The sequence below is a fragment of the Heloderma suspectum genome, chromosome 5 (genome assembly GCF_057233095.1).
Source record: "Heloderma suspectum isolate Gila_16-S chromosome 5, 16-S_ref, whole genome shotgun sequence".
NCBI classification, from domain to species: Eukaryota; Metazoa; Chordata; class Lepidosauria; order Squamata; family Helodermatidae; genus Heloderma; species Heloderma suspectum.
Genome location: NC_139462.1, coordinates 138480882 through 138508460, shown reverse-complemented (window position 1 = coordinate 138508460; position 27579 = coordinate 138480882). Strand labels below are relative to the sequence as shown.

The following is a 27579-nucleotide window of genomic DNA, read 5'->3' as shown; positions in this document are numbered from 1 at the left end:
CCCCAGCCAGCAGTGCTGGCTGGAGAATGCTGGGAGCTGTAGGGCTTTTTTCTGTCTCAACATGCATAGGACTGCAGACTAAGGGTGCAATCCTATGCACGCTTACCAAGGAGTAAGGGCTCCAATGAATGAAACGGGGCTTACTTCTGAGTAGACGCGCATAGAACGGTGTTCTGGCACAGGAGAGGCGCTGTCTTCCGAGAGGACCTCCCGCCTCCTGCTCGGTGTGGCGGTGGCTCGGGAAGAGAGGGGCCGCCCGGCGGAAGTGTTCCCTTCCCGCCGCCTTTCCGCGGGCCTCAGGCGATTTCCGGCCCGGGAGGAAGCGCCGCTGCCGGCAGCGGGCGGACTGGGAGGCGGCGGCTCCGGCTCCGGCTCCTCCTCCTCCGTGAGCGAAGCGAGGCCAGCGCCGAGCAGGGATGGCTGTGCCCGGCGGGAGCGCGGCCTTGACGGTGACGGTGACCTACGGTAAGAAGGGGAGGCCGCTGGGCGTGGCGGCCGTGGGCGGAGAGAAGGCGGCGGGGAGGGCTGCTTCCCCCGCTGGGTTGCTGTCGCCTCAGGAGGACCGCCCCGAAGGGCCTCCTCCGGGGCCAGCCAGGCAGAGGCGCCGCCTTGGCTCGCGGGGCCGGCAGCCCCCTTCTCCCGCGCTGGGGCCTCTGCCTGGAGGCCTCGGCCCTCCCCTTTCCCTTTATTTCGCCAGACGCAGCCCCAGCCCTGGGTCCGGCAGGCCCGCCCGCCCGCCCGCCTCCTTCTCCCGGCTCTCCCTCCCTCTCAATGGAGCAGTCGGTCGCACCGTGTGTGTTCCACAGAGGGACGGGCGGAGCGAAGCGTGAGAGACGGAGGCAGGGTGTCTACTCGGGGCTTTACCGGAGGCAAAAGACTTCGTCGGTTTCCAGCGCCAGAGCCTGTTCCCAGAACAGATGAATCTATAGGGCTCGAGTGTCTCTGAGCATGTATGGAGTAAGAGTTAGTGCCCTGGCTAGATTAGTGTTGATCTCCACGTCCAGAAAAGCTTTGCCTGTGAAATGCCACTATGGATCACTAAGTTCATGGTCTAAATGTAAAATAACAAACGAAAACACGAAGTCAAAAGGAACTGTATAAATATAGAAAGTGGGAGTTATTACTAGTAAAAATAGACAATAACGTATGAGAAATATATGTAATCATAGAATCATAGAATAGTAGGGTTGGAAGGGGCCTACAAGGCCATCGAGTCCAACCCCCTGCTCAATGCAGGAATCCAAGTCAGAGCATCCCTGACAAATGGCTGTCCAGCCTCGTCTTAAAGGCCTCCAGTGTGGGAGAGCCCACCACCTCCCCAGGTAATTGGTTCCATTGCCGTATTGCTCTGACAGTCAGGAAGTTTTTCCTGATGTTCAGCCGGAATCTGGCTTCCTGTAACTTGAGCCCATTATTCCGTGTCCTGCACTCTGGGATGATCAAGAAGAGATCCTGGCCTTCTTCTCTGTGACAACCTTTCAAGTACTTGAAGAGTGCTATCATATCTCCCCTCAGTCTTCTCTTCTCAAGGCTAAACATGCCCAGTTCTTTCAGTCTCTCTTCATAGGGCTTTGTTTCCAGTCCCCTGATCATCTTTGTTGCCCTCCTTTGAACCCTCTCCAGCTTGTCTGCATCCTTCTTAAAGTGTGGTGCCCAGAACTGGACACAGTACTCCAGATGAGGCCTAACCAGTGCTGAGTAGAGGGGAACTAGTACTTCCCGGGATTTGGAAGCGATGCTTCTATTAATGCAGCCCAAAATAGCATTTGCCTTTTTTGCAGCCACATCACATTGTTGGCTCATATTCAGCTTGTGATCGACGACAATTCCAAGATCCTTCTCGCTCGTAGTGTGGTTGAGCCACGTATCCCCCATCTTGTAACTGTGCATTTGGTTTCTTTTTCCTAGGTGCAGAACTTGGCATTTGTCCCTATTAAATGCCATTCTGTTGTTTTCTGCCCAGCACTCCAGTCTATCCAGATCACTTTGAATTTTGTTTCTGTCTTCCAAAGTATTAGCTATCCCTCCCAATTTTGTGTCATCTGCAAATTTGATCAGCATTCCCTGCACCTCCTCCTCCAAGTCATTAATAAAAATGTTGAAGAGCACTGGGCCCAGGACTGAGCCCTGTGGTACCCCGCTCGTTACCTCTCCCCAGCTTGAGAAGGTCCCATTGATAAGCACTCTTTGAGTCCGATTCTGTAGCCAACTGTGGATCCACATGATCGTTGTTTCATCTAGCCCACTTCGAGCAAGTTTGCTCATCAGGATATCATGGGGCACTTTGTCGAAAGCTTTGCTGAAGTCGAGGTATATGATGTCTACAGCATTCCCACGGTCTACAAGGGAGGTGACTTGATCAAAAAATGAGATCAGATTTGTCTGGCAGGACTTGTTTTTGACAAATCCATGTTGGCTTCGAGTAATCACGGCATTGTTGTCAAGGTGCTTCCAGATGGATTGCTTTATGATCTGCTCCAGAATTTTCCCAGGGATTGATGTCAGACTGACTGGTCTGTAGTTCCCAGGTTCCTCCTTTTTACCCTTTTTGAAGATAGGGACAACGTTAGCCCTCCTCCAGTCATCTGGCACTTCCCCGGTCCTCCATGATTTCTCAAAGAGAATAGACAGCGGTTCTGAGAGTTCTTCTGCCAGTTCCTTTATGACTCTAGGATGCAGTTCATCTGGCCCTGGAGATTTGAACTCATTCAAAGTAATGAGGTGTTCCTTGACCATATGCCTGTCGATCTCAAGCTGCAATCCTGCCCCTTCAGCCTGTACTTCGCCTTTGCCAGGGGGGTCATAGACCCTCTTTTGGGAGAAGACTGAGCCAAAGTAGGAATTGAGCACCTCTGCCTTTTCTTTGTCATCTGTTATCATTTTGCCATCCTTATTTAATAGCTGAACAACCATTTCTTTCCTCTGCCTTTTACTATGCACGTAGCTGAAGAAAGCCTTTTTGTTGTTTTTAGCATCCCTCGCTAACCTCACCTCGTTCTCCGCTTTAGCCTTCCTGACGCCATCCCTGCAATTCTGTGCTACCTGCCTGTACTCTTCCTTTGTTACTTGGCCTTCTTTCCACTTCTTATATGTGTCCTTTTTTGTTTTCAGGTCATCCCTAAGCTTTTTGTGAAGCCACATTGGCTTCTTCTGTTGTCTTCCACCTTTTCTTCTTGTTGGAATTGTTTGTGATTGTGCCTTGAGAATTTCCTTTTTTAAAAGTTCCCACCCATCTTGGACTCCTTTTCTCGCTAGCATTGTTTGCCATGGGACCTTACTGATCATTGTTCTGAGTTTATTAAAATCAGCTTTCCTAAAATCCAGGGTACGCGTTTGAGTACACTCGGCTTTTGCTTCCCTTAGAACCAAGAACTCAAGTACAACATGGTCGCTTTCCCCCAGAGTTCCTGTAACTGCTACTTTATCCACTAAGTCATCTCTGTTGGTTAGGATCAAGTCAAGGATAGCCGATCCTCTAGTTCCTTCCTCTACTTTCTGTAGGAGGAAGTTATCCGCCACACAAGTCAGGAATTTCCTGGAGGGGCCATGTTTTGCAGAATTTGTCTCCCAACAAATATCGGGGAAATTGAAGTCCCCCATTACTACTACATCATGCTTCCTTAAAACATTGGCTATTTGCTTTTCAAAAGTTTCATCCTTGGCTTCTCCTTGATTGGGTGGCCGGTAGTAGACTCCGACCACCAGGTTCCTTTTATTCTTTGCTCCATTTATTTCAACCCAGATGCTCTCGATGGGGCTACCAAGCTCCTCCTCCTGTATTTCTGTGCAGAGATATGTATTTTTCACATACAGTGCAACCCCGCCTCCCTTTCTGTTCCTCCTGTTCTTTTTGAACAAGTTATATCCTTCAACTGCTGTATTCCAGTCCTGAGAGTCATCCCACCAAGTCTCAGTTATACCTATCAAGTCATAATTTCCCTCCTGTATTAAGAGTTCAAGTTCATTCTGTTTGTTTCCCATACTCTGGGCATTAGTATATAGACATCGAAGACCATGTGCTTCATAGTCTGGCTTTCTTCCTACATGTGTCTGAAGACTATTATTGGGCGCTATCAGCGCTGTTCTCTCCATTGCAGTGCATGCGCCTACGTCCATTGTTACCCCCAACATTACATCTCCCTTCCCCGTAGGAATCATGACACATGTTGTGACCAAAAAACACCATGCGACTGGATGTGCGGAAGTGCCCTGGCTAGGTTATTATTGATTTCCATGTAGCCTTGCCTGTGAAATTTCATCACGAATCAGTAGGTTCATGGCCTGTGTTGCCCATGCCATGAACTCAATTAGGCAAACTCTATTAACCCCTCTCCAAAATCGATATTGTGAAGATAATATTGGTATATAATTATTGTGCTACTGAGAGAATATATGTGAGGGGTTTTGAACACTTCATGATTGTTTAAAACTCTTCATATCTATTTCTCAAGTGGCTATATAAAGTGGTTTTTACTAGCCCAGCATCTGTACAAGCATAGCTAATAGGAAAACCTATAGCGTCCAATACAGGTCTACTCAGAAGTAAGTCCCATTGTGTTTAGTGGAGCTTACTCCCAGGTACGTTGTGGGGCTTAGTTGGGGTCGGGGGATCCAGGCAATGGCCCTAGCATGGGATGAGAAGATTTTGTGTTGGTTTGGATTCAGTGTTGAGCTGCTACCATACAACACTTAATAGGTGTCAGCTGAAACTTCACTGTACTAAATTCCTGATTGTCAGGCTGCTGTTAACAGCCCAGGAGAAGGGCCAATGTCAATAATGTTGGTTGAAGTTCACCCTGAATGAATATATTTTTATGATTTTTTTCAGGTAATGAAAAGCATAGCCTTCAGGTTGCTTCTCAAGAAGAAGATAGCCAACCAACAGTACGTGATATGGCACTCTTAATTGAACAAGTAACTGGAGTTCCAATTTCTTTTCAGAAATTGATTCATAAGGGTAAGCAACATTTTGATATTTGCAGTACAATTATATGCGTGTCTACCCAGCAGTAAGTCCTTTTGAGTTCAGTAGGGCTTACTTCAGGTAAGATTGCAGCCTGTCTTTTTTCAGAAGTATTCTGTAATATTTTGTTGCTGTTCAGTCGTTCAGTCGTGTCCAACTCTTTGTGACCCCATGGACCATAGCACGCCAGGCCTTGCTGTCCTGCGCTCTCTCCCGGAGCGTGCTCAAGTCTATATTCATTGCATCAGTAATGCTATCTAGCCATCTCATCCTCTGCCGTCCCCTTCTCCTTTTGCCTTCAGTCTTTCCCAGCATCAGGGTCTTTTCCAGAGAGTTTTCTCTTCGCATTAGGTAGCTAAAATATTTGAGCTTCAGCTTCAGTATCTGTCCTTCCAATGAGCAGTCAGGGTTGATTTCCTTTAGGATGGACTGATTGGACCTCCTTGCAGTCCAGGGGACTTGTAAGAGTCTTCTCCAGCACCACAGTTTGAAAGCATCCATTCTTCAGCGCTCAGCCTTCCTTATAGTCCAGCTCTCACAGCCATAGGTTACTACTGGGAAAACCATAGCTTTGATTAGACAGACCTTTGTTGGCAAGGTGATGTCTCTGCTTCTTACGATGCTGTCTAGGTTTGCCATAGCTTTCCTCCCAAGGAGCAAGTGCCTTTTAATTTCATGGCTACAGTCACCGTCTGCAGTGATCTTGGAGCCCAAGAAAATAGAATCTGTCACTGCTTCCATTTCTTCCCCTTCCATATGCCAGGAAGTGATGGGGCCAGATGCCATGATCTTAGTTTGTTTAATGTTGAGTTTCAAACCAGCTTTTGCACTCTCCTCTTTCACCCTCAACAAGAGGCTCTTGAGATCCTCTTCGCTTTCTGCCATTGGGGTGGTATCGTCTGCGTATCTGAGGTTGTTGAGAATTCTCCCGGCAATCTTAATTCTGACCTGTGATTCATCCAACTCGGCGTTTCTCATGATGTACTCTGCATATAAGTTAAATAAGCAGGGCGACAATATGCAGCCTTGTCGTACTCCTTTCCCAATTTGGAACCAATCGGTTGTTCCATGTCTGGTTCTTACTGTTACTTCTTGACCCTCGTACAGGTTTCTCAGGAGACAGGTAAGGTGGTCTGGTACCCCCATCTCTTTCAGAATTTGCCACAGTTTGTTGTGATCCACACAATCAAAGGCTTTAGCGTAGTCAATGAAGCAGAAATAGACGTTTTTCTGGAATTCTCTTGCTTTCTCCATGATCCAGCAAAAGTTGGCAATTTGATCTCTAGTTCCTCTGCCTCTTCGAAACCCAGCTTGTACTTCGGGTAGTTCTCAGTTCGCATACTGCTGAAGCCTAGCTTGTTGGATTTTGAGCATCACCTTGCCGGCATGTGAAATGAGCACAAATGTACGGTAGGTTGAACACTCTTTGGCATTGCCCTTCTTTGGAACTGGAATATAAACTGACCTTTTCCAGTCTTGTGGCCCCTGTTGAGTGTTCCAAATTTGTTGGCATATTGAGTGCAGCACTTTGACAGCATCATCTTTTAGGATTTTAAATAGCTCAGCTGGAAGACTGTCATCTCTGCTAGCTTTGTTGTTAGTAATGCTTCCTAAGGCCCACTTGACTTCACTCTCTAGGATGTCCGGCTCAAGTTCAGTGACCGCACTATCATGGCTATCAAGGACATTAAGATCTTTCCTGTATAGTTCTTCTGTGTGTTCTTTATACCTCTTCTTAATCTCATCTGCTTCTGTTAGGCCTTCTTTGTCCTTTATCATGCCTGACTTTGCACAAAACGTTCCCTTGAGATCTCCGATTTTCTTGAAGAGATCTCTAGTCTTTCCCATTCTGTTCTTTTCTTTGATTTCTTTGCATTGTTAATTTAAGGAGGCCTTCTTGTCTCTCCTTGCTATTCTCTGGAACTCTGAATTCAGTTGGGTATATCTTCCCCTTTCTCCCTTGCTTTTCGCTTCCCTTCTTTCCTCAGCTACTTGTAAAGCCTCATCAGACAGCCACTTGGCTTTCTTGCATTTCTTTTCCTTTGGGATGGATTGAGTTGCTGCCTCCTGAACAATGTTATGGACCTCCGTCCATAGTTCCTCAGGCACTCTGTCTATCAGGTCTCATCCCTTAAATCTATTCCTCACCTCCACTGTATATTCATAAGGGATATGATTTAGGTCATACCTGAATGTTTTAGTGGTTTTCCCTACGTTCTTCAATTTAAGCTGAAATTTTGCAAGAAGCAGCTCATGATCTGAGCCACAGTCAGCTTCAGGTCTTGTTTTTACTGACTGTATAGAGCTTCTCCATCTTTGGCTGCAAAGGACATAATCAATCTGATTTCGATATTGACCATCTGGTGACGTCCATGTGTAGAGTCGCCTCTTGTGCTGTTGGAAAAGAGTGTTTGCTATGATCAGTGTGTTCTCTTGGCAAAACTCTATTAGCCTTTGTCCTGCTTCATTTTGTACACCAAGGCCATGCTTGCCTGTTATCCCGGTGATTTCTTGACTTCCTACTTTAGTATTCCAATCCCCTATGATGAAGAGGACATCTTTTTGGTGCTAGTTCTAGAAGGTGTTGTAGGTCTTCATAGAACCGATCAACCTCAGCTTCTTCGGCCTCAGTGGTTGGGGCATAGACTTGAATTACTGTGATGTTGAATGGTTTGCCTTGGATTCGTACTGAGATCATTCTATCGTTTTTGAGATTGAACCCCAGTACTGCTTTTCCCACCCTTTTGTTGACTATGAGTGGTACTCCATTTCTTCTAAGGGATTCTTGCCCACAGTAGTAGAGATGATGGTCACCTGAATTAAATTCGCCCATGTTTGTCCATTTTAGTTCACTGATTCCCAAGATGTCGATGTTCAATCTTGCCATCTCATGTTTGACCACCTCCAGCTTACCTTGATTCATTGATCTGACATTCCAGGTTCCTAAACAATATTGTTTTTTACAGCATCGGATTTTCTTTTCACCACGAGACACATCCACAGCTGAATGTCCTTTCGGCTTTGGCTCAGCCGCTTCACTCTTTCTGGCGCTACTTGGAAATACCCTCTGCTCTTCCCCAGTAGTATATTGGACACCTTCCGACCTGAGGGGCTCATCTTCCGGCGTCATCTCTTTTAGCCTTGTGACACATTCCATGGGGTTTTCTTGGCAAGAATCCTGGAGTGGGTTGCCATTTCCTTCTCCAGTGGACCACATTTTGTCAGAACTCTCTGCCATTACCTGTCCGTCTTGGGTGGCCCTGTACGGCATACCTTATGGCTTCACTGAGTTACGCAAGCCTCTTCGCCACAACAAGGCAATGATCCATGAAGGGGTGTAATATTTTATGAGTGTCTTAATCAGGCCTGCACAGCCTTTGTCTTCCAGGCATGTATTGTGACTCTGGACACTGGATATTTGACACCCTCTTTTTATAGTCCCAGGTGGTAGGAGATGTGAGAGGTTTGAGCCTATAGTTGGTGACCATAGTGTGTGACCATAGTGGCTGGTAGTATCTTGATGGGTCACATCATACAGGCCTCGTTCTAATATTTTAAATTTATTATAAAGCACGTGGTTTGAAAAGAAGCTTGGACATTATTCCTGCTACCCTAATCCTTGAGACCTTCCATACTGTTTTAACATAGCAGGAATTTATGAGGTAAATATAACTGGTTCTTACCAATTGTTGAAAAAATAAAGATGAAAGAAATCTTCAAACATGCCTATATCAAAGACACACTGAAAACCATTTCAACTGATTTTATTTCTTTTCTGTTTTAGGTATCATGAAAAGACACTGTTTGGCTCTTTGCCTTTAAATATAACTTCTGAACTGGATATTTGATCAAACAAATTGAACTTCTAGAGAGAAAAAAATATGCTTAATGATTTGCTTGAATGTACAGCCTCTAGGAAGCACATGTTCTAGTAATAAGTGGCTGATCTACTTTGGTGTCATGTTGGCATCCTATTCTTCTCCCTCCTCCTCTCGGCCATAGGAGTTTGGAAGCTTTCACTTCCACTTTTTGCTTAACTGTGGTTTGCCATGTCATCCAGATTGACAAACTGTGGCTAATGTTAATGATGTTTAGTTTCAAATAAGCCAACTTCAAACCATACATACTGAAGCTTGCTTCTTTAAACTAATTGTGATTAAGTTAAATAACCAGGTGGCAACACAGCAAGCAGTAGTTAATCGAAAGTGGGAAGCCAAAGCTTTCAAACGTCTCCTGGATGCACAGGAGTACCGGGGGGGGGGGGGGGGAGCGCAAGAGCCAGAGACTCCGTGCAGTTTGTTCCTGATTATTCACATCACACTAAACTGAGGTTTAGCATGAGGTGCACACAGCCAAGTATAGGTGTCACAGCCCCTTTGCTGAGATGTCATAGAGGGCTTGGGCAGCTAGGCAACTGAGTGCTAAGAGACTGAAGAGATCTTAGAAAGTGACTAGTGAGATCTATAAGCAACTGTTATTAGATTAAAACTCTACAAGTCTTGCATGCGTATGTACCATTGGCCCTCAAATTATACTTGGTATCAAGAACAAATTAGGTTGAGCTGTTTTGGAGCTTTTTGATGAAAACAGATGATGCTTACATCTTTATATAGGCATGTGTATAGATGGTGAGAAAATTATTTCAGACTTCATCTTCTGAATAAATTAAATAAAAGCTTTACTGATTCTTTGTTTTTCTTACTGAGATTTCCAATAAATGTGTGTGTATTTGTGTTTTCCTCCTAGGGAAGTCCCTGAAAGAAATGAACCAGCCGTTGTCAACGTTTGGAGTGAAAAATGGTTGCAAAGTCATGCTGATTGGGAAAAGGGTAACTTTGATAGTTATTAAGGCTGTATGTTACAGCTGCTTGATCAATGACACTGGAGAATTGCACTCATATATATGGTGGAGTCGCCTGTCATGACTCCCTTTGGGACAAGATAGGGCATCTGCTTGCTCACTGTTCTTTCTCAGGTTCAGAGCACTTTCCCCTCACTCTCCTTGCAAGTTAAGAGGATAATAAGAAAAAATACATTTTTTATTTTTTTATTTTTTATTTATTTTCTTCCCCTGTTTTCTCACTTTAAATGCAGTTGGGGGTGGTGAGGAATTGCCTCAAGTCCGTGGCTTAAAATTATGAGAGAAGGATATTTGTACTGTTCCATGAACTCTTGTACAGGTGCTAGCAGAAGACCTCCCTGTGTGCAGCTCCACAATGCATTGGGAGTTGTTTTACCGTATGAGAAAGGTGGTGAATAATGAAGATACAGCCTATAATACATAAACCCTAGTGGGCCATAAGCAGCTTGCACAAACAAAATAACTTCTCTTGATATAGAGTCACTTTTCATACAGTGCTGTTCCACTAGGTCAGGAAACTTCCACTAGTGACAGAGCACCTTTGGATCCAACTTCTGGCTTCTTTTGAGTGGTACTTGTGTTTCTACCCCCCCCCCCTTTAAATTGTGTGTGCTTCCTTTTCTGTCAACTGATCTTTCTGTTCTTCCTATACTGCTCTTTTTTGTTCTGTTTTTATTGGTAAAATGTATTAATTGTCTTTCTAAAAATCATACACAAGGCAGTATACAAAACTTCTTAAAATGTGAAAACAATACCATTTAAGGAATATAACCTTTTTTGCCACTCTTGTTCCTACCACATCAATTCCTCTGCTCTCTTCTGAAGCTCTTGTGCAACTCACATGTTTGTGATGATCCCTACTTCTCCCTCACGGAAAAGAACCAAAAAGCCATCTAGATCAACTCCCTTCCTGAAGAGGAAGCCCTCCTTCATCCAGCTACACAATCAAGAACATAATATCTCTTCTAAAGTGTTAATTGTAGCTGTACCTAACTGCTCTGAAGGCTGTTTTTCATTTTGCTCAAGGAAATAGAATAGTAACTTCAAGGTAGATGTATTTGCCACCAACACTGCCTGTCTTCACTAGAATGTATATCCATTCATACAGTGAACTTATTGATTCAAAAAGCTTAGGATGATTTATAACTGGGGAGGGCCTATAGCTCAGTGGCAGAGCAGCTGCTTTGCATGCAGAAGGTCCCAGGTTCAATCCCTGGTAGGGCTGGAAAAACTCCTGCCTGAAACCCTGGAGAGCCGCTGCCAGTCAGTTTTGACACTACTGGGCTAGATGGACCAATGGTCTGAGTCGGTATAAGGCTTTCTATGTTCCTACGTTAATATTTATTAACTGTAATAAATAGAAAGAGACCAGGGTGCTGAACTAGAATGAGTTTCTCAATTTTTGCTAAATGTGTGGTAGCATGTACTTATTGAATATAATCTCATCTCATCAGAGTTAGTGACATTTGAAGTAAAGCTGTGTTTCCTTGTTTTAAAATACATAGAACAGTCCTGAGGAAGATGCTGAATTAAAGAAATTAAAAGATTTGGAGAAATCAGTGGAGCAAGTAGCTAAAAAAATAGAGGAAGTTAATAAAGAGCTTGGAGGTATTCAAAAAGTAAGTTGCTTTCTTGTTACAATAGTTCACCTGTCTATAACTTTTGAGCATTGATATTATGGGTTGTATACAACTGTGACAATCTGCCAATAGAACAGAAACCACTGGTAGAATGGTTTTCCCCTCCCCCCTGCAGCTCCCCACGCATACCCCAAATCTGTTCCAGAGGGCTGGGGTATGCTCTGGGGCAGATTTGGAAGGCAGGTGTGTGTGTGTGTGTATGTGTGTGTGTGTGTGTGTGTGTGTGTGTGTAAAAGGGACATGTGCACGTGTGAAGGATGTGTGAATGGGGGGTGTGCGCACGTGAATGGGATGTGCACATGTCTAGGAACGGTGTATGCATGTGTGATGGGGGGATTGTGGGTGAATTCATACACACCACCCCTCCTATTCACTCATGCACATGCATGAGTGAATAGGAAGGGTGGTGTGTATGAATAGAATGCGTGCCCATGTAGTTGGCCTTTCAAAACTACAGAAACAGTGTAGGAAATATTTTGATAAACAACTCTGTAGGTCATATAATTGATAGTGGCTGTTCTCAGTTATGTTTTGAATAAATGTCTCATATAACATGTAAAAATAAAATTTCCATTTAGGGTTTTCTAGCAAAGAATCTTCAAACTGAAGCTCTTAACCAGCTGGACAAACGGATAAAGGGAACTGCTGAGCAGTTTATGAAAATTCTGGAACAGATTGATGCTATTGTGAGTAAATAATTATAGCAGTATGTTGTGGCTCTCTGAAAAAAATGCAGTTGATTGTAATTTTAGGTGAAGCTTGGCCTCAGAATTAATAGGCTTAACTCGTCACATAGGGTTGGATCCAGACTAAGTCATGACTAACTTAAGTCCCATTGATTTCAATGGGTCTGATCTAAGTATGGCTGAGTCTATCCAAACCCCAGAAGACCCAACACTAATAGGTTGTGAGGCCTTTTCTCTTACAGTTGTTGTCCCATTGTTGAATGGACATCTGTTATACTGTGTCATGAAACCAATAGTTGCATATACCCATTCTGTGGAAGGCACCATATTGGTAGCCTATCAAATTAATTACTTTATTTGTTTGAGATCAAGGCTCCCAATCCAGAGAGCTGCATTCTATTGGTTGGATCCAGACTTGATCATACATAGAGTTAGACCCATTGAAATCAGTGGGTCTGGATCCAGCTCAAGGTGTGCATTCATCATGTCCCATGTACCAGAGACTTACGGTTTCCGTTTTGAACAGCAACTTCTCTCTGTGGTATATGAGAAGATTGTTCTGAAATGCTGGGTAAGGAGTTGGAAAAAGCATCTTCCAGTCCCATGTAGGAGAGTTGCTCCTCTTCCAAAGCAAAATACCTTTCCTGCATGTTTTGATCTTCTGATGCACTTCTCTAAACTGGGTCCAAAAACCAGTAAATTGAGATACATTTAAGTAACACTGAGTTTTCTCAGACATCAGGAAAAAGGGTGTTTTGTTCTCCTAGAACGGGACCATTTTCTTCTAAGGGTTGCTTCAGATGCTTCATAGTTTGCTCATCCTGGAAGACGCTATTATGAATGGCTTAAAAAGAAAACAGTAAAGCAAAATCCTGTGTATTTTCTTTGTATAAAATGCTAAGGGCCATTTCATGTGTGGTGATTTCTCTATACCAATACTGTGTCTGTGTAGGAAAAAAGTTATATTATAACATCAACAATTCAAAGTATGTTTATTTCATGTATATTGCATGTGTAACATCACAGTTAGTGAAATCTATAGACAATGGGAAGCCTTGGTACATCACAACATTTGGTACATTCTGCAAAATGTGCCTGCTTTTTCCATACAGAAATAAAATCTGTGTAAGAGTCTTAACTGCTTAATATTATTATGTTGGTGGGTTTGTCATGTGCTAAGCTTGGGATTTGTTCATTCTAAGCAAACTCTATTACATGAGGCCTGGATTGACTTGCCTTTTTCAGAAGGCTATGTTTTCCCCAAGATGTTATTGGTTGGGAAGGTCAATCTCCACCCTCAACTATAAAATCATATTGACATTTTCATTTAGACATAGTCAGTGTATTTGTATTCTGCATTTTCTACAAATTCGTTGTGCTCAAAGAGTTCACAGAACAGACAATTTAATTACAATAACTGTAATTATAGTATATTAACAATTTAACTATTGCGGTTAATTTAAAACACATCAAAAGTTTAAATGAACATAAAACATACCAATAGATAACAATATCTAATACCATTAATTATTAACATTATAACATGGAATTCATTCAGCAAATTCATATTGACCCTGTTCAGACGTTACGCTAAGCCATGATGGTTTGGAGTTTTGATCTAACCATGGTGGCTTAGCGTGATATCTGAACAGGGGTCAGACCCAACCACGGTGGTTTATCAACCACGGACTAACCATGCTCACTAACCACTTGCTGCAAGATGGTTAGTGGGCTCTACTGTGGCTTAGCATAACGTCTGAACAGCATCCATGGTTAATTCACAGCTACCATAGAGCTCCATAGCAAGAGCGGCCAAAGAAGGAGTAGCCGCTCTAGCCTGAGCAGCAGATCTGTATGGCTGAGATCTGCCTAGCAACTAATGATGTGGCTGCTGATCCCCAGCCGCGCCAACAGAGAAGTGCCAGAAGAGCTGAGGCTTGCGCCCGCCGATGCCCTGGGCTGCCACCACGATGGGCACTCTCCTTCTTCTGCAAAGGCCATGTCTTCTGACTGTGATTGTGGATCTGCAGAGAGCAGCAGGAAATGGAGGCAGTGTATCCCTGCCTCCAGTACATCCCCTTTGGCTGAGATCTGCCCAGTAACACATGACACAGCTGCCACGAGCCTGCCCATACGACGTGTCCTGGCAGCAGCCCCATCCATGTCAGTGGAGAAGTGTGCTCATTAAAAAGCTGTTTGTAAAACCGAAATGGCCACCGCCAGCACCAAACACCAGAATGGCCACTGCCAGCGCAAAGGCTGCTGGGATGCCTGGCCTCCCATACGGAGGACTGCGGGTTCCTGCAGGAGGGAGGATGGTTAGAGAATGGTTATTCTAACCACGTTGCGACAGGTGTTTAGCTGCATGTGGCAGTGGCACTCTCAGTGGTTAGCAGTAACCACCATGCACTGTGGTAAGCTTAACCACCCTTCCCCATTGTGCATCTGAATGGGGTAATTAAGACCTAACAAGATTCCTCACACACATCAGACTGGCAGCAAAAGAAGAAACGATAAAACAAAGTAACTATAATGCATTTCAGCCTATCCTCAAGCAGCAGAAAGAGACCCTTCTCTCACCAGGGTCTCATCTCCTGAGCCAAGAAAGGGAACCCTCATTCTCCTGGAAACTCCCCTCCTGCCAACGGAGGCAACAGTTTTGCCTCTATTGGCAGGAAAGCATCCATAGAGGCAAGATGGAAAAGGCTTTCCTTGGGTAGATATCCTCATCAAAGGATACAGTGCTAAGCGTATCACAAACGCTTTCATGGACCAAGGCTGGTGGTTCTTGATGAACCCCAACTATTACTACACTCAGAGGTCCAGAATGTCCCTTCTTGGTTCCTTCTGAGTGTGGTACAAGGCAGGTGGAAACACCAAGTGCTGATGTTGAGGACAGAGTCTCTTTCCTTATCTCAGCATGTGCGCTAAATATTAGCTGTTTTACCCCACATAGAATTGGGAGGGCTTTCCCCACAACTAGTTATTTTTACAAAGCATTTGTCAAGTATTCCTACAGCTTACATTGTCAAGTTTTTAAACTGCAAATTGTTAATTTCTTTGTGTCCTGAATAACAACTTTGATATTCTAATTTCAACCGTTTTCATTGGCTATAAGAATGGAATCAAGCATTTCTGTGCCAGTAGCCAACTATTGCTTTCCTTACTTAGGAACCTGCTTAAAGATGCTTGAGGAACTTTTAAAAAATGGACTGATGAGCTTATGTAACTTATTTGCCAAATTTAGCAAATATAAAGGGATGTCTGTATGTTAAAAGAATGATGCACATTTAAATAGAAACTGGGCCAGTTTGCACGATCAAAACAAGCCACAGTGCTTGTTGTGAGCCCCAGCATGTGTTTGGCGCGATTTGCATAATCAGCGCTCAGCCATGGCTTATCCTGACATCTGAACCTGGGCAGCATGACTTGTTGGAGGGTTAAATGGCATGATAAGCTGTGGCTGGGTGGAGATTATGCAAATTGCACCTGGCACACGCCATGGCTCACAAGCCATGGTGACTTGTTTTGATTGTGCAAACTGGGTCATTGTGTCCTTAGAGCTTTTCAAAATATTTTTGGAGATCAAGTACTAGTTTTGTACCTTAAAAACATACTTGCTGATTAAATGTTGGGTTCTTTTATGTTCTGACTAATTAATATCTAAACCTAAGTAAGGATACAGCTTAATATAGAGTTTACTGCCATAACTATTAGTCATACATTATTGTATGGAACTGAGAGAGTCCAAACTGGAAGGTTAAACTAAGTCCAAATAAATGAATCCATCCCAACATGACTACGTTTCATTATCTCTTATATAGTAATCTTTTTTGTCCTTAAAATAGCCCAGTGATGTAGGCCATGATTACTCCCATTGTAAGATGGAGAACTGAGAACGAGTTGCCAACAAAACATCCAATGAGTGAAGGCTGAGTGAAAAAAGATTGAACTTTGGTCCAAATCCAAACTATCTCTTGGACCACACTGGCCAGCATGGGTCATAAGAGGATTGTTCAACACCAGCTAAGATACACATGGAGTGCAAATAATTTTTACTTAACGTGATTTAGGTCAGGTGAAGAATGAAAGATGAGAGAAATAGCTAGTAAAAAAAAGACCTCAGAATACCTATTTGTTTGTTTTATATTTATACCATATTTATTTATAACATTTATACCTTGCCTTTCCATCCCCAAAAAGGGAACCTCAAAGTGGCTAGCAACCATCATAAAACTATAATCAATAAAGCAACAAAACCCAGAAAACCGCAGCGGTGACAATAAATCAAGGAGGGATAACACATTCTTCAAGAATGCATTGGAATAATATTGTTTTTAATTGATGCCTAAAGGCAGAGAGAGAAGAAACCAGCCAGATCTCTCAAGGTAGGGAATTCCATGGCCTGGATCCCACCACCCTCAAGAAAGCCCTATCCCATGTACTCACCAGCTGCACCTCTGATAGCAGTGGGATGCAAAACCTCCTATGAAGACCAACATGTGTAGGCAGGTTCATATTGATGGAGTTTGCAATCCTTTAAAATATCCAGGCCACAAACCATTTAGGACTTTAAAGGTCAAATCCAGCACTTTGCATTGGGAGTTGATCATATATTCCATCTGGAAACATTCTAAAGTGGAGAGCTAGTCAGGCTTGTTCCTCAAGATGTTGCTGTCACCAAGACCTTAAACTTCAGTTGGTGAGATAGTCTTACATAAGCACTTCAAAGAGTTAGATTATCTTTGTTGTTGAACTCTATTTTAATTGAATATTCAAATGTTATTGTAACTCAAGGTATATGGCCAACTTCACCTCTTAAAACCTTGACTAGTTGGACAATGTATTCCTGGAGAGGAGAAGTAAGCTGTGACAAGGTAAAAAGGAAAGATGGTGAGATCTAATTTGAATGTTACTGTTATGTTTTTCTGAGGCCACTCTTTAAGTGAGTTGGTGAGGTTAAGATCTGTTTAGTGGTGTGATGCTGTGTTTGCCAATTGCCCATTGAACATGAGCTTAAACACCCCCCCCCCCCAGTGTCTGGGGGTCTTGCTGACTATTCACAATCAGGGCTGTTTTTGAGTGGCTTCTTTAAGTCACTCATATAAAGTGTCCTCTGAACCACTTTGGATCCTGTCTTTTGTTCCCATGCAATAATGCATCAGTCCCACACTGAGTTCATATTTTTATGTATCTTAATTGTCATAGCATTTGTAAGGCATTTAGTGAAGTATGCTATGGCTTAAAAGCTTCAACATTATGTGCCAAGAAATGCTGAATTCTGGGACCTATGAACGTTTTGTGATTTTTCATACCTTGTTTATTTTGCATAATTCTGTTTCTGCCAGTTAAGTGGAAGGGCTAAGAGCAATGCATGGCCATGAAGCCCTGCCCCAGCTTCTAAAAATCCTTCCCAGCCCATCCTCTGGCTTTGGAGATTTAGGGCGCAATCCTATGGGGATAGGCGGCTGCCTCCAAACTCAGAGGCGACTGCCTCTCCCATGCAGGGCAGGAGAAGCATGGAGGGGATCATCCCCTCCACGCTTCAGCCACCCTACACTTAGCTGTGGGATGGTGGAGCGGGGGAAGCGGCTGCCGGATGACACACAGGATGTGTCATACTGGCATTTCCACCCCCTGGAGTGCCCTGTTTTCGCCGCTCTGCACTCCTCTTCCAAGTGCGGGGCCATTCCAAGCTGCCTGCAAGGCAGCACAGGAGGGGGGGGGAGGTCGGTTCCTGGAAACCGACATATCCTATGGCCATCTAGCTGCTGACTAGTGGCCATAGGATTGCTCCCTTAATCAGGCATGGCTCACATGCATTCAAAACTATCTTCACAACCCTAAGGGCTAGAAATGTTAAGGCGCAAAAATGACTGTTGAGAATCCCAGGACATGAATTTCATGTCCAGTGTCAAAGTTCATGCTTGTCAGATGCATCTGAGAAATACAGAGAGCCCAGAGTATGTGAAATATATAGTCTATCATTGCTGAAAATCTGTATAGCATGGATTAAAAAAAACCCAAATAAGAGGGTCAGTATTCCACATTGTGACATTTTGAAAAAGACAAATGCTTGAATGATGGGATGAGCTCATTATTTAGGGTGGAGTCTGTCTAATTCCTTTTGTTAAGGGAAGACTCCAGAGCAGATTTGGGACAGGGGATTATTGCAGGAGGGGACGTTGCTGAAAATTGTGGCCCTGCTCATTTCGTATCAGAAGCCTTTGGTCAGCAGAGGGAATTAGCTGGAATCTGCACTTAAAAAGGAATTCTATATAGAAACCATCATGATATGTAAACTAACTTCTATAACTGGCTAGTCTTTTGTGGACCTGTAAATCAAGATTAAGCAAAATGAAGATCGTGCTAATGACAAATGCACCTATATGAACCCTGTGTTCAGAGTTAGATAATTATGGAAAGCACATTCAATTTATTTTGGTGTGACTGAAAAATGAGCATGCAAATAGCTAGTAAGAGAAGTTCTGCATTTGAGACAGATAGATGGATGGATGGATGAATGACAGGAAAGGAAGAATGAACCCAGTGCTCAAGGGTAGTCTTGTAAACAGGGTTCCGTGAACACAATTCAATTCTTCTTTGGAGATGCATACAGACTGGGTATCTTTGCTGATCATTTGCAGAATAAATGCATAAGAAGGCACACTCCTTCAAGGCCTAAACAAGACCCTTACTAATCATCCAGAATTCTACCTCTGTAGCAGTTTGTGGGCATGTTATAAAAACTATCCATTAATGTGTGTGTGAAAAGGAACTTGGCATTCCACTCTTTTTTATCTCCTCTCTAGAAAACTAGGCAGCAGCAGCAGCTCCCAGTGCAACTCTTAAGAGTGTTAACAACTATTGTAAGAGCCCTTTGTTTTTGGTATGTCTGTGGTGATTATGCTCTGCAGATGCTGTAACAGTTCAAACGTCCGGGGGTTGCACAGGACTTGTGAGAGGGAGCACTGCACTGTAGCTAACTGTTCTGAAGTACTTTATAGAGAACACTAGACGTGCAGTGTAATATAGTAACTGTGATGCTGGACTGATTATTTAATGAATTAAGATTATACAGCTGACTAGTTCTGTTTTGGTTATCATCCTAATTGGGTAGACATATAATTTAGCTACCTATTGTGAAAACTGTATTTCTACATATGACTTTTTATGTTGCTTTCAGGACTAGACAACATCAGTTTTGCTTTTGTTTTGCCTCTCAGATTCTTCCAGAGAACTTCAGTGACTGTAAACAGAAAAAGAAGGGGCTAGTGAAAAAGGTTCAGGTAGGTCCTGTGCTAAAGTGAATATGTCATGCATTGTAACATCTGCCTGTTTGTTACATATGTTTTTATATGGTTAAACGTAACCCAGGTAAGATAGGGCTAATAGAATGCCAGAGAATGAGTGAAAGGTGGAAGGGGCCTGAGTGGGTGTGAGGATTCTGAGGTTATATAAAGGGTGGGCTGACTGTTCAGTCAGACAGGGCATTAGGGATCGTGGAAGCAACATCTAGTTGTGGGGGGGTGTTGTGTATAGGATTTTAGAAGGGGTAGAGTAGGTAGGGAAGTTAGGAACAATATTGATTAGTAATATTAACTTACAACTTTTTGTGTTAAAAAAAATCCTTATTGGTTTTTTAAAAATCCAAATTCTCATGTGTTGATTGATTTTTATGCTACTATATCTATTTCCTAGTTACATCTCCTGTAGTGGGTTGAGAGAACCAATTAGTCATATTGGGTCTCTCTGGAACCTGGAGAGAATAAAAGGGCTGAAGCTTGTGGGACAGTGGGTACAGCTGTCCCAAAGTGAAAGCAGGAGTTCCTGAGGGGTTTGGTTCTCAGTTTCTGAGGAGGATGGAGAAAGGTGGAACCCCAGGCAGGTATGCCACATGCATTTAATCCACAATTGGGGGTAATCTTTAAGAGACAAAGAGGAGGTGGATTTGTGGTTTTGAGCTGAGTTTGTGGCTTGTTTGACAGTCCCCCCCCCACTGCCCTTGGGGTTAGGCTTTTGTTCTCTCTCTTTGCTTAGGTTGCTGGCTCACCTGACTCAGCCTGCAACTTGTGGGTGGGGCCACAGTCCTCAGCTGGGGATAATCAGAGCAGCTGAGCTCTGTAGTAAAGCTCTCTGTTTCTTGGGAGTGAGCAAATGGGAGTTTTGAAGGGAAGAACAAGGGAGAACCAGAGGAATGGCAGAGTCATCTGGAAAGCATAGCACCATGGACAGTGACCTGCAGGGTGTGTGTCATGTTTGTTTTCATGCTTAAGAGCAGCATGAACTACACCTGCAGCAAGTGCAAACCAGTAGCTTTGCTGGAAGAGAAGGAGGAAGTTTCCAAAGAAGAAGAGGAAGACAGCAAAGGGCAAGAGGTAGGGGAGTGAAAGAATGTGACACCTAGGACCAGGAGAATTGGAAGAGAGTCTGTGCCGCTGGAACTACACAGCCAATACTAGGCTCCTCCTATGAATGGTGATCCTGGGCTATCTGAAGATGAGACAGTGCCCTGAACACTAAGGAAGATACTCAGGCTCCCATGGGGAAGAGGTTTACTCACCAACTTGAGTAGGAGCAGGTGCATGATGATGATTGGAGATTCTCTACTGAGTGGGCCAGAGGCAGCCCTGTGCAATGCTGGACATGTCATCTTGGGAGGTGTGCTGCCTTCCTGGAGCATGTATTCAAGATGTGACAGGCTACTTAGACTCTATCAAACCAACGGACTACTGTCCTCTCCTGTTTATTCATATGGGGACAAAAGATACAGCCAGAGGAAATGCTGTATGAATCTCCCAAAGATTATGAGGATCTGGGTAGAATGGTGAAGGAATTAGGGGCACAAGTGTTTTCATCAAGCCTTTCTGTCAAAGGTCAAGGTGTTGGTAGGGAAAGAAGGATACTGAAAGTGAACAGCTGGCTTTGCAGATGGTGTCACTGGGGAAAGGTTTGGTTTTATGGACCATGGCCTACGACACTCTTTGCAGATGACAGGGAATGCCTTGGCCCAGCAATAACTACTTCCAGGCCATGTTTGTTTTCAGTGAAGGTGTGCCATAAACCAGGGGCAGGCAGAAAGTAGATCTCCAGATGTTTGGGACTTCACCTCCCAGCATTCCTAGCCACTGACCATGCTGGCAGGGACTTCAACTTCTGCGAGTTGAAGTCCCAAACATCTGGAGAACTACCTTCTGCCCACCCCTGCCATAGATCAGCCTTGCCCAACCTGGTGTCCTCCCGATGTGTTTGACTGCGACTCTTATTCCCAGCCAACATGACCGCTGCTTCCCTTCCAAAGGAGAATACAGAGGATCCTAGGAACTAGTATGCCACATCCAAAATATGTTCTGATTCATAATCCACAGTGACAGTGAACTACTTAGTAAAAACATGTATGTGTTCGTGCACACATACACATGCACACACAAAACAAGAGCAGCCAGTAATTCAACATCTGATGATCTTACTAGCCCGGACTTTCTTCCAGGGAGCAAACATTTGTATTAGTTTAATGGCATTGATTTCATGGATCTCTGATATCCTTATTTCTATTTAGGGTAATGTATTGAATAGTTAGAAAATGCTTTTCTTGGATCCTGTGTAGCCATAACATTGCATCCTGGAAACCATTATTTGCAAATTTGGGAATTCATTCCCCTCCTTTCTTGGCATTAACTATGGTTTAACATTGTATCTGCATCAATGCTAACCACGATTCACACTAGCCAGTCTATCAAACAGTATTTGCAAGTCCACCATAATTCTGAATTATTGGTTAAAATGAGAACCATGGTTAGGATCAACAGGAAGCCAGAGTGCATTTCCCACTGAAGAGGGGAAAGGTAGAGGAAGCTCCATTCCTAAGCCTGCCTCTTCATTTGCAAATCATGATTACTATCGCACCAGACTGTACATGTATGTTTTAATAGAAATACTCCCCTGAGTCCGTCGTTCAGTCTATCATAAACTAAACTGTTGTTGCTGCTGCTGCTTTCCTATGGTGAAAATAGACTCTTATTTTTCAGGCTTTCCTTGCACAGTGTGATACAGTGGAAGGAAGTATTGGTCAAGAAATGGATAAACTACAGTCGAAGACCATGGCAGAATGAGGCTTTTTATGTAACTAGGAGAAATAATTGCTCTGTGAGCAAGAGGAAGAGTTTGCTCTAGATTTTGGAGCACCTGTTTAGTGTTCAGAACTTTATTTTAAGCAGAGTTCAGTAAGGCTGTTGCATGTCAGCCGTTGCTCAACTGATTGTCATGTGTTCTGCTGCTCAGACTTAAAGCCCTTCTTTCAAAACAAAATACAAAAAAAAAAACCTGCAGTTTTTTCTTGAATATAGTCAAAACATGTCTTTGTGTGATCATACATGTTTTAGCTAACTAAATGTTGCTTTACTTTATAAATCATTCAGAGCAATAACTAACTCTGATGCTGCTAAGTATGTGTTCTCAGATTTAACCAGTAGAAGTTTTATTTATTTTTCAGGATGCCTAAATTGGAATGTACTAAAAGATGTATCATACTTTAACTAGTGGCTGAGCATCAGTAAGCGCTTTGATAGTGATCTTTACATAGTTGTAATATATTATGTATAAATTCTGTATTTTCCTTTGAGGAGGAACTGGGTAATTCCTCCCACCAGACTCCCTGTCTGCTTTGGTGGTGGAAATCCCCTCTCAGTTCTTGTCCAGTCAGATAAGAGAGAATGATTTTTGAAGCCCTGCATCTGCTGTAGAGTTCCAGGCCTACTGGCCCAAATATTTCTTCCTATCAATCTTATACTCATCCAGCCCCTTCTTCTCTGGACTAGCGTGCGTGCGTGCGTGCGTGCGTGCGTGCGTGTGAGAGAGAGAGAGAGAGAGAGAGAGAGAGATTGGGGGAGGGAGGGAGTAAAGCACAAGAAAAGCTGTTTGACCAGGCTACTGTAGCTGAGTGGAGCAGTTGCCCCACACAGGTTTAATTCATATCAGCCAGCATGGTGGCAGCATGCTTGGAGCTGAGGAGGCTGCTAAGCAGTCCAGTGACTCACCATTTTAAGGACTTCACTCTGTCTTTCCGAGATTCCTTCCCCCTCCCCTGGGAAAAGGCAGGGATTGTGGTCTGTGAAGCACCTGAGTGCTTGTCTGGCCTGACAGGTAAGGTCAATGATAACTTTGGTGTCAGTCCAGTGCATATCACTGTTGCTTGACATAAGTCCCTGGGCACTGCCAGGGAAGCAACAAGGGCACCAAATGCCCAGATTGATCCCCTTCTCATGGGGATTCTCAGCATACAGAGTTCTACAGCTGGATGAGAGAGATTGTGGTGAGGAAGGTCAGATCTAATGCCCCCTGCCACAGGGTATCAAATAGGGAAAAGCGAGATCCACATCTTCATGCACAAGCAGAAAGTGCACAGTCTTGCAAAAATGCAAGTGGAGGAAGAGGTAGTTATTGCTCCAGTCTGATTCTCATCTGCCTTGACCACTTCATTGGGAGAAGGCGGTCTTGTTAACACTGCATGCCCCTGAACCAGCCCAAGGAGGCTGTCCCTCCTGCTTCTCCCCCATCCTGTGTAACAAAATGAAGAAGCCTTATCCATAGTGGAATATGGTGCTAGATCATATCTCAAGTAAAGAGGGGGAGCTCTCTGAGGAGGAGATCAGATAACCAAAACCTATGCCTACCTGTTGGTTTTTGTTCCTGTGAATTTCCAAGCCCTGCTGACAAAAGCATTCTTGATGCTAGAACTCACAGAACATGTGCAGGAACCCCAGGAAAGCCCAAAGGACATCAATCCTAGAGGAATTGTTCCCAAGAGAAAACCTCCCTGCATAGGTCATCCTATTGTGCTGGCATTCTTTGACACAAATGAAGGGTGGAATGCTCCCTTGTCTAGCAAATCCACCTCAGCAATAGTCCAGTTCTTCTACCTGTCCGAGTGGCCTAGAGGCCATCCAAAGCACACTTGGTGAATGCTCTTGTGTCTGCCTTAGGGATGTGTAAGACTGAACAAATACACTTGCCCTGTACGCATCCCACAAGGCTTCTACTCTGCACATGATGTCCTCTGCAGCTTACTTTTATCATCACTGGGACGGGCAACTCTTTAAAGAAATTGTTGTTGTTGTTCAGTCGTTCAGTCGTGTCCGACTCTTCGTGACCCCATGGACCACAGCACGCCAGGCCCCCCTGTCCTGCGCTCTCTCCCGGAGCGTGCTCAAGTTCTTTAAAGAAATACTACCTGATAAACACCTCAGGAGACCATCCATAGGCTGCCAAAGCTACCACCTTCAGGGAAGAAGCTAGCCTGAACTTTCTCAGGCTCTCCACTAGAGCCATGGTCTTCGTTGTCTTAGTCGGATGCAGGCTTTGGCTCAAAAATTGGTCAGTGGACCAAACCAACTAAATCCAAGCCTGCCAGCTTCCCTATCATGAGAGGCAAGTTCTTTGGGGAAGTTCTTAAAGATATATTTATGGAAATAAAAGATGAGAAGAAGGCTGTGCCTTCCACTCCAAAAAAAGAAAAATGGGTTTCTTGGCAGCGCTCACATGCCTTTCATGTCCACTGAATCTTTTTTGACTTGGATCAGATTAGAGTTCCCTATGGCTTATTAGCCAAAGAGGCCCTAGCACAAACATTGTTCTCCAGTTGCAGAATGCTGATATGACTCCTGGGGCACCAGGCATCATAGCAAGAGCAGCAACTCATGTCAGGCTCCCACCAGCAGGAGGAAGGGGGTGTTACAAAAATTCTACCTGGCATGGGAACAGTCTTCCACAGACCATTGGGTAAAGCAGGGGTGGGGAATGTGTGGTCCTTCAGATGTTGAGCTGCATCTCCCATCAGGCCTAGTCAGCATAGCCAATGATGAAGGATGGTGGGAGTTGCAGTCCAACAGCACCTGGACGCCCACACGTTCCCCATCTCTGGGATAAAGGAAACAGCAACAGGTACTCGCTTGATCTTTCTTGTTCTCTACTCTGCAGATTACTTCTAGAGCAAAGCTTCCAGAAAAGTATCTCTGCATGCTAGCTGCTGTCTTATCTCATGGACATCCAGATGATCGAACCGGTATGATGACAAGAGAGATTATTGGGCAGCTACTCTATATTTTTCACAATGCCCCAAAAGAATGGAAACTGGAGAGCCATCCTAGATCTCAAATTGTTGAACAAATACCTAAAGTGCAGGTGCTTGCAGATCAAAACTGAGGTCATGTGCTCATTGTCCCATGTTTGTACAGCTTTAGTATCTAGAAAGGCATTTTCAGTACCGAGCTTCATGCTCCAGTTTTCCCCCCAACCTCAGAATGTTTGTCAACAGAATGTTCGTGTCAATCATAGAACACCTCAGGCTTCAGGGCATACACAGACATCCCTGCCTGGAAGATCTCATCAGATAACCAGAGAGCAGGGACTAGGACATTCCTTGGACAAGTGTGCGGGGTCTCCAAAAACATGGGTTTCTAATAAGATTAATTGGTCCCTGCAGTTACAGAAGTGCCTATAGTGCTCACATTGAGGGTAACTTCTTACTGCCCTAAGAATGGTAGAAGTTGGGAGGTGTGGCCTGCATTCGATAAAGTTGGACTTATAAGACCATTGCTCTCTTACCTCTCTTATAAATTCCTAAAACTATACCTGAGAAGCCATTACGCTAGCTGCGCAACTTGCAAAATCTGAGTAATGAAGGATGTCTTGACTTGGCTAGCGAACATCATTTAACGTACTTCTCGTCCAAAGAACTCTTTCCTGAGGCTGGTTTTTTCCTAATCCTGATTTTGAGGGACAAGAAACTAATCCACAGTAAGTGGGCTTGTGGCTGTACCCTAAGACTGCCTGCCTGCAAGGATCCTTTGAGTATGCTGGGGGGGGGGGGGGGGTTTCTTCCTCGGGAGAAATTTGTTTTGGGAAATAAAAAATAACCTATAATGACATAAGAATCCTGAGTTTCAGTGACACAGATATCTACAGGAAACTCAAGCCACACACATTCATTTAAAAAAATAAAGCTGTACTGTATTTTCCTGTGGTTGTATAAGTATCAATTCTGACTCTTCCTATTTTGATTTCTAGTCTATACCATAGACTTTCACACAGCTTGTGGGGTGATGTGTATCTCTGGGATGGAAGAGATAGCTACCCATAAGAAATGCAGGATTTTGGTGTAGCTGTCATAGGGTAGCAGAAAAGACAGGTGTTCATGCTCTTTTGAACTCTGGCCTTATTCTGTGTGGAAAATGTAGGGTTTTAAAACATTTACACGTGCTATAAATCTGCCTGCATGTTAATGTATCACAAGGTTTCTGTATCTAATTGAGTGTTGGATTTGGGCTGGGAGAGACATCTACATCTCCCATCTTAGTACTATCTGTAAGGCAGCTAAGAATAAATGATAATATACACTTGATTGAGATTGAGAAAAGATTGTAGCTCAGTGGTAGAGCACGTGCTTTGCATGCAGAGATCCCAGGTCAGAGATCCCTGGCATCTTGTGGTAGGGCTGGGAAAACCTCCAATTGGGAAGCCTAGAGAAGCCACTGCCGGTGAGTGTACCAACAGTACCTTCCTGTGTTCTAATCAATGATACAATATACATAAAAGAGCAACTGAAAACATACTAAAAATCAATCAGCGTAGCAGCTGAGAAAACCAGCCACAGAGAGGGAAAGTGTGGCAGTTAAGCAAGTATGACGGCTGGACTTTGCTGCAACATGAAGGGTGCTCTTGAGGAGGAATTTTGGCTGCAAAGGGCCATCTCTGACCTGCACTAGTAAGTAGTTGTTGTTGTTCAGTCGTGTCCGACTCTTCGTGACCCCATGGACCATAGCACGCCAGGCCTTCCTGTCCTGCGCTCTCTCCCGGAGCGTGCTCAAGTTCATATTCATTGCATCCGTGATGCTATCTAGCCATCTCATCCTCTGCCGTCCCCTTCTCCTTTTGCCTTCAGTCTTTCCCAGCATCAGGGTCTTTTCCAGGGAGTTTTCTCTTCGCATTAGGTGGCCAAAATATTTGAGCTTCAGCTTCAATATCTGTCCTTCCAATGAGCACTCAGGGTTGATTTCCTTTAGGATGGACTGATTTGACCTCCTTGCAGTCCAGGGGACTCATAAGAGTCTTCTCCAGCACCACAGTTCGAAAGCATCAATTCTTCGGCGCTCAGCCTTCCTTATAGTCTAGCTCTCACAGCCATACGTTGCTACTGGGAAAACCATAGCTTTGATTAGACGGACCTTTGTCGGCAAGGTGATGTCTCTGCTTCTTATGATGCTGTCTAGGTTTGCCGTAGCTTTCCTCCCAAGGAGCAAGCGTCTTTTAATTTCATGGCTACAGTCACCGTCTGCAGTGATCTTGGAGCCCAAGAAAATAAAATCTGTCACTGCTTCCATTTCTTCCCCTTCCATATGCCAGGAAGTGATGGGGCCAGATGCCATGATCTTA

General features: G+C 44.0%; 1 protein-coding gene across 5 annotated transcripts; it reads left to right on the top strand.

Annotated features, from left to right (window-relative positions):
• The first annotated feature begins 387 nt into the window (after nucleotides 1–387).
• Nucleotides 388–26162, top strand: BAG1 (BAG cochaperone 1). Of its 5 annotated transcripts, none has more exons than XM_084857566.1 (8): nucleotides 388–465; nucleotides 4829–4957; nucleotides 9710–9792; nucleotides 11330–11443; nucleotides 12043–12150; nucleotides 19377–19439; nucleotides 22179–24255; nucleotides 24371–26162. In XM_084857566.1, exons 1-7 carry the CDS (start codon nucleotides 417–419, stop codon nucleotides 22260–22262), a joined length of 630 nt encoding a protein of 209 aa, XP_084713692.1. In that variant the 5' UTR covers nucleotides 388–416; the 3' UTR covers nucleotides 22263–24255; nucleotides 24371–26162. The 5 variants fall into 5 exon arrangements, with proteins under 5 accessions (XP_084713692.1, XP_084713694.1, XP_084713695.1 ...); XM_084857568.1 differs by lacking the exon at nucleotides 24371–26162 and adding an exon at nucleotides 16948–17027 and having other exon boundaries at nucleotides 22179–22758; XM_084857569.1 differs by lacking the exon at nucleotides 24371–26162 and adding an exon at nucleotides 16948–17027 and having other exon boundaries at nucleotides 19337–19439; nucleotides 22179–22683.
• The last annotated feature ends 1417 nt before the right edge of the window (nucleotides 26163–27579 follow it).

What these genes read in the sequence shown, in the direction of transcription:
- BAG1 (XM_084857566.1), top strand. Translation starts at nt 417, where the DNA reads ATGGCTGTGCCCGGCGGGAGCGCGGCCTTGACGGTGACGGTGACCTAC. An exon ending in GACGGTGACGGTGACCTACG is followed by an intron (nt 466 to 4,828) that starts GTAAGAAGGGGA and finishes GATTTTTTTCAG; the next exon opens with GTAATGAAAAGCATAGCCTT. An exon ending in TGGAACAGATTGATGCTATT is followed by an intron (nt 12,151 to 19,376) that starts GTGAGTAAATAA and finishes TTTGCCTCTCAG; the next exon opens with ATTCTTCCAGAGAACTTCAG.